This window comes from Opisthocomus hoazin, chromosome 5 (assembly GCF_030867145.1).
Source record: "Opisthocomus hoazin isolate bOpiHoa1 chromosome 5, bOpiHoa1.hap1, whole genome shotgun sequence".
In the NCBI taxonomy this organism is placed as follows: Eukaryota; Metazoa; Chordata; class Aves; order Opisthocomiformes; family Opisthocomidae; genus Opisthocomus; species Opisthocomus hoazin.
In genome coordinates, this window is record NC_134418.1 from 21250129 (window position 1) to 21262798 (window position 12670).

The 12670-nt window shown below is 40.8% G+C and overlaps 1 protein-coding gene across 6 annotated transcripts in view; it reads right to left on the bottom strand.

Moving 5' to 3' along the window:
• Positions 1 to 12670, bottom strand: part of CCDC149 (coiled-coil domain containing 149) — a 55574-nt gene that overhangs the window by 13145 nt on the left and 29759 nt on the right. For all 6 annotated transcript variants that reach the window (XR_012763978.1, XR_012763977.1, XR_012763976.1 and 3 more), the window contains exons 6-10: positions 12437 to 12609; positions 10893 to 10965; positions 9773 to 9857; positions 8361 to 8505; positions 679 to 755 (exon numbers count right to left, since the gene is read on the bottom strand). Coding sequence is in view for 3 of the 6 variants with exons in the window: in XM_075420646.1 (XP_075276761.1) it covers positions 679 to 755; positions 8361 to 8505; positions 9773 to 9857; positions 10893 to 10965; positions 12437 to 12609 (553 nt within the window). In the remaining 3 variants the exon portion in view is untranslated. The remainder of the gene's footprint in view (positions 1 to 678; positions 756 to 8360; positions 8506 to 9772; positions 9858 to 10892; positions 10966 to 12436; positions 12610 to 12670) is intronic.

Sequence of the window (12670 nt, forward strand, 5' to 3'; positions counted from 1 at the left end):
AATGGAGTAGCATAATTTACAGTGGTTAAAGAAGACACAATTAGGTGTAATGGGAAGAAAAGCAGCAAAAAGTAAATGTAAATTAAATATTGCACATTTTCCTAACAGCGAGGTCTATTAGGAAGGAGATTAATCTCCCATTACTTGAGTAATTCAAAACCAAATACAATACTTAAGATGCCACAGGGAACAAGCCTGTTCTGGAGACATGGACTAGAAAATTTAGAATCATTTACATTTCCAGTTTCTCAGAGTTTATGATTCTACAGAAAAACATTAAAAAAACAGTGATAAAATCCATGGAAGTTACAAAAAGTACAAAATAAATAAATAAAATTTGTTGAAAAACATAATGGCCAATATCCTGTGCATCACTTTATATAACTGTTTAAATAAAATAGTTCCATTATTTTTGCCTGCAGACTATGGAGACAATTTGATTATTTCCAGTATTTAAAAATTTTTTTTCAGTATACATATTTGACTTAAAGTTTAAAGAGCCTAGTGATTTTTGGTTTCAAATTAACATTTACTAGAAGTTTCTGATTTTGCAAATGTGCTGAACAGCTCATTCAAAAAATAACTGTCATTAAAAAAATTCTAGCCAAGCTTTTCTTAAATGCAAATATACCCTTGAAAACTGAATAATGCAGGCTGTTCTCTTGAATTTTTACTAACCTGGAAGACTCCACAAGCCAGCAATTTCCAAAGTTCTTAATTTCTTTTCTAGTTCTGCCACTCGATTACCTAGAATTCTTCAGAAAAAGAAAACAAAAACAAAAGCCAGGGATAGTCAGCTGAGATGAGATTCTTTGTTATTCTAAGGTAATCAAAGCCCAATTGCTAACATGACTACAGCTGAATTTTTAACTTGTTACTTAACTAGTGCAGTAAACCGGTATACAGTCATCTCTTTTCACTAATGGCAATGGACAACCTCCCCCAGAGTTAACAGAAAATGAAATACAGTTGGCTTTTATTTTTTAAAAAAAAAAAAAGGTCTAGGATGTACTGGACATTCAGCCTTTGCTCTTCAGTAAAGACAAAGAATAGCAACTGACAATATTTCTATTTCCTTGCCTGCAAGTATCTTTTCCCAGTTACTCTCACTTTCTCTACAGCTAAAACCAGAAGGTAAAAGCTATGCAGACAAAATATAGAAAACTCAGTACAGCATCTAGATTGATTTTGAAGCTCTCAGACACAATCTTGGCCTAGTCCTTTATTCACAGAGGTTTCTCTACCACTAAGATTGCTTAAAATGGCAAGGAATATCTTTTCCAATACATCTTTTCTTTTAGGGCTGAAGTCTGTTTTCTGCTTTACTAAAAAGCTTCAAGCTCTTCAGTGTCTTTATCACCCACTCTTAGTTTTCATTGCATTTCTTGGGTCATCTCTTCTTTTGTATCTGATGCCTTCACAAATACTATTTGCAGTTAGCTCTCCTGCAGGATTTAACTTTTAGTCTTAAATTCTCTCCCCAGATCAAATGAGAGATTTCTATCCTGCAAAGAAAGCTCTTTTTTCCAATGAATTTTTGAAAGTGTTTCTCTCTCAGGCACAGCAAGCCTCCTAGAGTCAGAAGCCTTTAAATAAATCCCAAACAATACTCAATAGAGTGAGAAACCTAGACGAGGCAGCAATTCTAAACATGATAGCAGCGATAATGGACAGCAAGTTTTACTCATCAAATTACAGCAACAGGATAAGTCAGTTAAATTTGAACTGAATGCTGAGAAGCAGCATACCACAACACAGCAAGGCAATAGTATCTTCCCATGCTCACCAGAGCTGTGTAATACTGCACTGTGTGCTCTCCACCGAGTGTTTTACGCTGCAGACATTTGAGCATACTGGGAATGTCATTACTGACAAGATGGCAGAATCTGGGAAGGACGTGAAGAACGGCAAACCCAGTAAATATCAAAGGGCTAGAAAAACTGATTAACAAGGACCAAATATTTTTGAAATCTCTATTGTGAGGGCTCTGCAAGGGCACAATAAAAGCCTGCAAGTATTTTAAAGATCACAAAAATGATGAGATGGGAGAGAGAATGTAAAAGAGAAAGCTTATAATAAATATCAAAGAAAGCACTGAGAGGTACAGGGGTGTATATCAACTAAAAGGCAAATAGTCCAGCATGTTTACAAGCAGAGGAGAGAAGACATTTGGGACCTGTTAATGCTTATTTCCCCATTGAAACTCAGTAATCACAGAGGTTACCAAGGTTATGATGGATCTATTACTGTCTTCTCCAATTACAATCAACATTCTTCAAGTCTAGATTTTGCTTTCAGAACGCTTCTGTCTGGTATGACGGCCTTAACAACTCTACTTCCATATCCCAGTGTGTGGCCTGACACCCAGCAACTGCGCTCTGCGGCACAAAGCAGCAGGCGATGGAGAAGGCACAGAGCAACTTTCAAGAAGCTCTACCTTGCGCCCACGGAGCCCACTCCCATCTCCCTGTCCAAGGCCCCACCAAGGGTCAGATGAAGGATGTGGAGTGCCCGGGCTTGCTTAGAGGGGCAGGGAACAGACAGAGATCATGTGAGACTTCTTCCCCATCGTGCTGGCTCAGCCAGGGAGCCGATGAAATAACATTGATTTGGCCAATGACTGTCACTACAAACAGGCCACAAGTTTAGCACTTCTGCCAGGAAAAGAAAAAATCCTATGATTTTCCTAAGTATTATGAGTTTACATATTTTGAAAGTGTTTCTCTCACAGGTACAGCAAGCCTCCTATAATTTATACATTATTATTTTCGTAAGTAGTTCACCAGTAGTTCCAAGGCAGAAAAGGAGGGAAAGATACTGCTCTCCCTGTCAGCTAGTCATGTCACAGAAAGAAACTCAACCCTCTACGTCATTGCTACTGCTCTTGTTATTCAGACTATAACAGCAAAGTCACTTATAGAATCATAGAATGGTTTGGGTTGGAAGGGACCTTAAAGATCATCTGGTTCCAACCCCCCTGCCATGGGCAGGGACATCTTCCACCACACCAGGTTGCTCAGAGCTCCATCCAACCTGGCCTTGAACACTGCCAAGGAGGGGGCAGCCACACATTCTCTGGGCAACCTGTTCCAGTGTTTCACCACCCTAATGGTGAAGAATTTCTTCCTAATATCTAATCTAAATCTGCCCTCTTTTAGTTTAGAGCTGTTCCCCCTTGTCCTGTCACTACACACCCTTGTGAAAAGTCCCTCTCCATCCTTCCTGTAGGCTCCCTTCAGGTACTGGAAGGCTGCTTTAAGGTCACCCCGGAGCCTTCTCTTCTCCAGGCTGAACAGCCCCAAATCTCTCAGCCTGTCCTCATAGGAGAGGTATTCCAGCCCTCTGATCATCTTTGTGGCCCTCCTCTGGACCTGCTCCAACACATCCATGTGCTTCCTATGTTGGGGGCTCCAGAGGTGGACGCAGTAGTCCAGGTGGGGTCTCGTGAGAGACGAGTAAAGGGGCAGAATCCCCTCCATCGACCTGCTGGCCACGCTTCTCTTGATGCAGCCCAGGACATGGTTGGCCCTCTGGGCTGCAAGCACACATTGCCGGCTCATGTTGAGCTTCTCGTCCACCAGTACCCCCAAGCCCTCTCGGCAGGGCTGCTCTCGATTCTTTCATCCCCCAGCCTGTACTGACACCGGGGATTACCCTGACCCATGTGCAGGACTTTGCACTTGGCCTTCTTGAACTTCATGCGGTTCATGCAGGCCCACCTCTCCAGCCTGTCAAGGTCCCTCTGAATGGCATCCCCTCCCTCCAGCGTGTTAACTGCACCACACAGCTTGGTGTTGTCAGCAAACTTGCTGAGGGTGCACTCAGTCCCACTGTCCATGTCGCCGACAAAGATATTAAACAGCACCGGCCCCAGTACCGACCCCTGAGGCACACCACTCGTCACTGGTCTCCACCTGGACATTGAGCCGCTGACTGCAACTCTTTGAGCGCGTCCATCGAGCCAGTTCCTTATCCAACGAGTGGTCCATCTGTCAAATCCATGTCCTTCCAGCTGAGAGACAAGGACATCATGCGGGACAGTGCCGAATGCCTTGCACAAGTCCAGGGAGACGATGTGAGTTGCCCGTCCTAGCTTCTCTTAAATTTTGTATTTATTTTTATATATATACTTACATTTCTATACATATTTATTTATCAGTGGTACCACACTATTTCTAAAGGTTTTGGAGCAAATATATCCCGATAATTCCTACTGGATCCTCAGAAGAGGTGCTGAGCTATTTAACCTTTGTTGCAGGTTCTTGCACAGAAGGATCATTCTGCGGCTCTGCACAATGGTTAGCATTGGTTAACAAATGTTAGAGAAGACAGTACTTAAGCCCGCTCCTTTCATTCAGGAAGAGAGAAAAATACATTCAGCGATGACTATGATTCTAGTTTGCTTCAAACAGCATTACCTGAAGACAGGTATGGGAGAAATGAACCCTACATAAAGCTGCAAGTTCTTACAGAACTGTTTTTTGAAAAATAAATGTGTAAGCAATCCTGAACACAGCGTGGTTTATCCCACTCTTTCCTTTCCCCTGTGACCTCCAGATAATTTGCCACTTCTATATGTACTGTGGGAAGACTAAGCTGTGGTGGCCTGGAATGGCAGGTATTTTTAAAGGAGTTGCATGGGTTGGTAGCATCAAATTCCCTAATCTATTTTTTTATCTCTAGCCATCGCGGACCAGATTCTTTGACTAAAACAGAAGGATCACGTCATGGACAAAGTGCCAATAACTATTTCAGTTGTCCTCTGGTCATGTGCTTAATGCAAGAAGAGAGTTAGTCTAAACCTCCCCCCAGGATAAGGGTTTACAGAAATCTGTTGTTCACGTAACAGCAGCAAGGCTCCCACCTGAATTTAGAAGCTCCCTCCTGGCGCTCCCATGTGTCCCAACATACATGGCCATAATCTGGAGGGAGCTGTGCTGATTTACAGCACCTGAGCTCTGTTCACCTCACGTTCAATTTAGATCTGGTTACAGAAGACATACACCCTCACACAGACACAATCACCCAAATGTCTGTAAACAGGGTCTGTCACGGTCACGTACCTAGTTCCATACATCACATGGAGACATTTACCCAGCTACAGACTGACATGAGCTTTTTCTGTAATTTTGGTCATGACTGAGCTTGCCCAAGTTAGAGATGTTAAAATTAGTGCAACATGTCTAAGCGGCAGAGCAGCTTCTACACTGATCTGGCTTGCACGGGTGCTGGCAATTTCAGGAACAAATTGCACCAAAAAGAACATCTAATAAACGGTTTATTGCTGGCAGAAGAAAAAAACCCATTTTTATCCCCTTGCCAGGCAAGGTTAGGACGGTTTATTTTTGCATTTATGTAACTATTTAATCTTCCAACACATTACTGCACACAGAATTCATTTACAGCTGCCTTTTCAAATTAAGCTAATGTGCTTGTGAGGAAAAACATAGGATCGTACTTAATATTAGCAGTAGTAGCTACCAATCACTGGGGGAAAATGACCCGTTTTCTTCCCAAACAACCTCTTTTTTTCTTAAAAGTGGGGCTAAAAAAATATAGGCTGGATTTAGCCTGCTTGTTCCTAGGCACATAGTCCCACAGCTCCTTTTATCATGCCACATATTTAGAAAAGCGGCAGTAATAATAGTCTGTCTGTTCCAAGAGCAAGTGGCAATGGATGTTTTTAACAACAGTGTAACAGCAGAAAGTCAACTTCGATAGCACATCCAAATTCTAATCTATGTTAAAAAATCCTCTGTCTTGTTATTGCTTCAGTTAATCAGAAAGCAAATCTACCACTCTGCTATTGTAAACTTATATAGCCATATCTCAATCTGCAAGCAACCAAAGAGGTTTTGACTTTAGAGCAGGTTAACTGTCTGGAGGAAAATAAGTTCATGCAGTCTGAAAAGTCTTCATTTCCTGATAATGGAATCACTAATAGGTCAATCATCTGTGATATATCAAAAGCAGAACTTCTTCCCTGAATGAAACAACCACCCCAAAACCTCACGTTCTTCACCCAATAAATCTCACTTTCTCCACACAAGAATCTCAAAGAATAACTGTGCCCTCCAAACATGCTCTTTGTGCAGGGAAAGCCAGGCAAACAGGACAGAGGAGTGAAGGTGAAGACTTCTACCCTTTGATTTATGCAAAACCTCTTGTCATTACAATTCTCTCTAGCCGCACATCCTTCCCATCTCTTCCTACTTTGATTGGAGAAATGTCTTCAACAAAAGAATGCATCTTCTACTAGTACCAGTTTATGGACCTGCCTATCTTACTTACGCACTGACCTCACTCTCACCTCTAACCTTCCCCAACAGGTGGGCAGGTTACTCCCCATTTTCAGAAGTCAGCAGTCTTTACTTGTAACTTTTTACATTGCACATAAATGCCCCCAACAACCAGCTAATGCACCTCAAATAAAGGATGGTTTTCCCTATGTCCTACCCACATTACCCTTTTTCATTTTAACTCTTTTGTGTCCTAGGTGTTTCTGCTTGAAGTAGTTCCCATTCTTCCTAGCTCCTTAGAAGAGACTTTAATCCAACTACAGCCAAAGGTGACAAAAAGAATGAGCATACCACATAGGGGTGTTGCTGAGGCTTATCACTCAACCTACCCAGGATTTATCTTTCCTTTTTATCCATGAGACATCCCGAACTGAATACAACATTACAGCTGTGAGCATACTCCTGACTTGGGAGGATGTGGACTGTCACCTCCCTCTAAGACCTGATCATATACTGGGCACAGAATACAGTTTGTACATACATCCAGTCTCTACTCCTGTGGCTATACATGACCAGCTAGGCATGCAGATAAAAGAATCCTATCTCCTTGTGAAGGCTTCTATCAAGAAAACCCATACACAATAGTTGCAAGCAGAGACTGTGTGATTAGAAATTAAAGCCATCATTGCCATGATAACATTTGAAAGATGCAAGAGACTGCAAGTGATCAGAGAGATACAAAATTAAGAAAGAAGTTTGATATAATTACAGGCAAGAGTATGCAAACTAGGACACCAGGTAATGATACAGTATCAGGATTAAAAGGCAAAGATTGGTTACGCCTCGAATAATAAAAAGTTGTTCTTTGGATGTTTTCCTTCTGATGTTACATTAGCAGTAAGAAGAGAGTAAGCAGGTGTTAGCCCTTCATTAGCGCTGCTCATTGCAGGAACTCTCCTTGCATTACATGACACACTTACAGACATGAATTGACTGAGCTGCCATCAGTTAGATCTGGGCTACATTCTCATTGCTTTAGATTCCCTTTAGCTGATTACGCATTTGCTTTCTCGAGAGTATTAAGAGTGGCTATAAACTGCTCCTCCACTTCTGTTGCCACATCACTAAGAATTATGCAATGGTGTCTGCCTAGTATCAGAGTTATCAATTTTCAAAATGAATCATCTATTCCAGTGCAATACAGTTTACTTCAGTACTACTCTTTCCCTTCATGAAAGATGCCTGCCTGTTTCTGGCATCTGGTCCTGATGTGCTTTTGAGAAGCCTGAATAACCTCTGATTACCAGTAGTGACTCACTGTTTAAAAAAAAAAAAAAAAACAACACTGAGCACAGAATCAAGGAACACTTCCTAGTTCTGATTTTCATACACTGTGTAAGGACAATAATATCAGAATGTCAGAAAATGTGTCAAAAATGATTATATTCTGCCATGCTAGGAGCCGTGCAAGACACAAAGAATTCTACTGATGAGTAGAACAGCTAAGAGTAAACAAATTCTCTTTGAAAGTTCAGTTCAGATTTTTTAAAAATCATATAGTAGCAATCCAACTGTGTTTATCTCCTACAACTTTTGGCGAAGTAACTACAGCAGCAACAGCCATCATTTGTGTTATACCTAGGTCGCTAGCCTGTGACAAATGTTACACTAAATCTTTTCAGAACCTTTCCTAGGTGCAACATTTACTATTCCCATCAGCATTCATTAGCAAATTCCTAAATTAACCGTCAATTACCACGTATCTTCTTCTTCAGTTCAAGGGTGTCCTTCCTCCCGGCAGCTTTTCTTTAGCCCTCCCTACAGACTACCTGCTAAAAGTCCCCCCTGTGTTATTAGGGTCTGTCTGAAACCTGAGCAGCAAACCTATCCTTACCTAGCAGAGGCAGATAGGTCTCTGTCAACCCCAGACTTTACTTTGAAAGTGTAGTTTTTCTCTAAACACATACCTGATCTTAAAAAGTAAAGAACCCAACAGTTAACAATGACAACGAATTCTCTGTGAAAATGGACCTTCCTTCCCACTTCCCTGAAACTCCCCCAGAACTATGAGTTTTCCATAACTTGGTAAGTTCTATTTTACTTAAATGTCATGCTACCTACTTGTTGGTTTGCCTTTGGTGTTGTATGACCATGTTTTTTTCATGGATAGTTTCCAGCAATGCAGTGGCCAGTGATTTGAGATCTGAAATGGACTGTGGTGTGGCTGGTAGGCTACATCCATGATCCTCCGACAACAACTCTTGGACTATAATGTTAAAAACACAAATGAGTTTTGGCTTCTCACACACACAGATGCTACACAAACATTTACTTAGCATTAAAGAACTATTCTCGTTACTTAAGTGGGTAAGTATTTTTTTCCTTCAATTAACAAACAAGGCCAAAAGACCAGAAATATAATCTCTAGCTGACATAAAGCTGGTGACTTTCAAAGCTGATTGTTATTCCGCAGCAATTGCCAGAACAAGTATAGGCAGACACATCTTCTGTTAACCTCATTCTGCTTTTGGAAAATTATTTTTGTTCAGAAGGAAACAGAAACAAATCCACTCTTCTACAGGCCAACAGACTGCTAAAAACTGGTCATTTCTCTCTCACTTACACTAAAACATAAGCCCACAATGAAGCTTTTATATTACTTTTTAGAATTATTATATCCTTCAGGTTATTTAAGACTGATGTGAAAATACAGTCACCCATGAACTCTTCCTCTGCAGCTCAGAGCCTGTACCTCTCAACCACATCAGGAAGTTGGCTGGTATCATTAACTTCTGTAACCAGGATCTGGCTCTGCCTCTCTGTATGCATGTACACGAATGCGAGTACATGGAGAAGAGGACAGAAGAGAAGTCAAAAATAGAAAAGTGAGTTACAACCTACCATGACAAACACTACTGATTTTGTGTGTGTCTATGAATACACCAACACCTGAACAATACGGTGCCAGGTATATTGTTTGGCTCAAAGAATTTTCTCTTCCCCTTTCTTTCCTAATCTTGATATTTTCTTTGAAGGTGGAAAAAAGAGATTATTCCATTTTGCTACCCATGAAGAAACATGGGACAAAAGGATTTAATGCAAGACATCTGAATGTAAAAGCTTCCAAGAACAGTAGCAGAAACCTGGCTTACAGCCCCTCCTCTACCACCCCGTCTGTTTTTCATTGGAATAGGAATTGTGATTGCCATTGTTAGCAGAGCAAAGAGATGAATAAAGAAGTGATTTGCCAGGGTGAAAGCTGCAGAGGGGTTTAGAAATTAAAAAAAAAAAAAAAAAAGATAAAACAGGCAGGGGAGAGAATGAATGGCAAAAGAGTAACAAAAGGAGAAGCAGTACTCAAGAGGCAAACTTTATATTGTCCTGAGAAAAGGACAAATATTAGCACATAATAATAAACCGGAAAGAGAAGGAAGATTTTGGTTTGGTTGGTGAGGAAAGGATTACTGAAATGAAGACGTAAGACGCAAGGAATTCAATGATATATGCAACACCATGCTGCATTCATGCAATACCTTGCTTTGCAGACAGGACTCCAGTCAGAGCACTGCTACTGGATCTGCCATGAGCCTTTGAATTTTTTCGTCTCTCTAGTGCATTCTAAGGAAACAACAAATATTTAGAAAAAAGTAGCCAACAAATACTTTCATTACGTGTAAAGAATCTGCAACACTGGATTTTGGTCTCAAAACAACTCTGAAGGGCCTGAAGCTTACACCCAAAGTAACCTGTGGGAGTGTGACTCTCCTGCAGTATTGTTCTCCAGCCAAAACAGTCTTTGCAATGTTACAAAGACTCATTCTGCCTCATTGCAATCACTTCACTGTAGTCTCTCCCACCAACTCCCCCCAATGTATTTTTAAGACTTGCCCATTCTTTAATAATCTGCTGAGTGTCAGTGAAGATACTGCAGTACTCTGCAGAGAATTACCAGCTGCGAACGAAACCAGAATTTTCCCAACATTTCTTTGGATAGGCTTCGAAAGAAAAGCTCAAACTCCTCTATCAGAGCTTCTAGAAGTCCTTTTAGTAGCAACAACTAGAGCAGCCATCCCCTCCCACATCCCAAAATCACTTGCAGAAGAAAACAGAACGCTTGACTTCAGGGAAGAGCAAGAATATTTTGCCCTCAGGATTCAGTCCTTACCGCTTCATGCAAAACAACGTATCTTAACCCAGGAAAAGAAGAACAACAAAGACTTAGCAATCATTAAGACACCTGAAGAAATAGCGTGGCTGTTAGGGAACGGGGAGACAAGACCTGCTTGTGACGGCAACACAGCCGCAATCATTCACCATGCACTGTGTGACCTGCTACTTCTCACCCACCAGCAGACTGGAAGGCTGACCACCCCCCACAGCAGAAGGAGGGCTCCCCCCCAGAACTTCAAAAAAGCTATTTAATTCATTTTTCAGATGCTCTCAATGGGTAGCCCTTTGTACTACATCAGCTAAGAAGCCTACGAGGAAGACTGAGCATGTAATATGTATACATACTAACATTGTCAGAATGTTAATGGTGGATTTTTCCTTGAAGACACAATTTTGTTCTTTAAATGCATAGGGACATAAGAATGAACAATAACTCCATGAACAATGAAGCACAGTTTAGATGATACATTGAGAGGATCTTACCTTATATTTAGTAATATTAGACTTAAGAAGGTTGACTTCCTCTTGAAGCTGTTTTAATCTCTCTTGAAGATACCTGAAACAGAAATGCAATCTTTTACTTCGTGTTACCTTCAAGTACTGCCTCAAGCACTCCTCTTTACTATTTGGCATGTCCTCTCTTTGAACTACTGAGAGTTCTTTTCCCTCTGCAGTTCTGTGAGGGATAAAATAACAAAATCTTACTGCTTTTGACCCCATAAAACTTTAAGTAGGGAAACAAATTGCATCAGAAAAGGAGGCTGCCCTTCTGTTAGATTTGTCAAGCATGCTGCCCAACCATTTTATATCAGTCCTCAGGTTTTTGGGGAGGGAAGCTAAAAGGATGTATTTATGTCTAGAGGAAATAGTCAGGAAGCATTTACTCATGTCCTCTGTACTTGAAGGCTTGCGAGATGGACACATGAAGATTTGTATATATGTCAATACAGGACTCAACTATGCAGAACTTTTGCATGCAATATCCACCACTCACATGGCACTTCTCATTAGCAATCACAAAGTAGAAAATTTAACAGTATAGTTGAAAAATGGTATGCAGTTAACCAAACAGTACAGTTCTTCCTAACAGACTTTATGCACTTGGATTAGATGACTATTTCCACATAGGAAAATATCTTTTTCATGTATAAAGGGTTTATAAAATATCCTCTTTCATGTAGTGCATCTGCAGCTGTATTAGGGTTTGTGACAATTTAATTATTTTAGAGAAAAAAAAAATTTTATCACTGTCAGGGCAGCAGGGGGCTTAAATTGATACAGAACTCTGTAGGTCATGCAAAACAGAAAAAAACCCTGGAGTTGCTGGGAGGAAGTAATGCCTTCGCTATTACGCTTTCTTACCTGAAGCATAAGTCTCTGTTAATGGAAAGTGTCTTCCAGGATCTATTTCACTTCTAGGTAATTGTTGACATTAAGGGAGGTACTGCTGTGGCTCTGACAGTGACCCCTCTCTGCCATCCTTAGCAGAGACCACAAAACACATTCTTTTCCCAAGGAAGTGGCAAGAATATCTACATGGGTGACTTCACCAGCAACTTCTGTTGGCAAATCACTCCATGTTGACAGCCTCTCCCTGTGGTGAGAATTATGTCCAAAACTGTTAACTCAGGGTACTTAAAGTCCTTGTTTCCAATCCAAGATTGCCCCACTACAGCCCACTATGAGTTTTGAAGACACCGGGTTTTAATATTCTTGCTTTTCGTGCCATTCAGTGATGGGAATAAAGAGGTCTACACTTCTCTTCCTTTTGCTTGTTTAGCTCTATTTGGGAATATCACTGACATCTCTGTAGCCAAATAAAACATTGGTAATTTCCTGCATCCTAACTTTCTGAATAGTATTTGATGGTTAGCTACAGTACAAACAAAACAAACTACCAATATCCCTTAACTTGTATTCTTGGATATATTTTCTTTAAAGTTTTGTTGTGACTGACTTCCTGATGCTCCTGTTAAAGCAATACACTGCTTGTTCTAGGGAAACAGTAAGGTTTGCAATGTGCTCACCTGTTCTCCATACATAGAGCATCTACATCGATGATACGGTTTTCATGCCCTCCTAAGACATGATTAAGTTCTTGGTTTAGTCGGTCAGATTTATCTTGGTAAAAAGAGCGTTCCTCTTTCACATCCTGCAACTCATCCAGTGCAGCCTCAAGATCATATCTCAGAGTCTCGATCTGAGAAGAAATGAGAGCTGTATGACTATTCTGAAGTTTAAACAAAAGGTGACATAGTGCC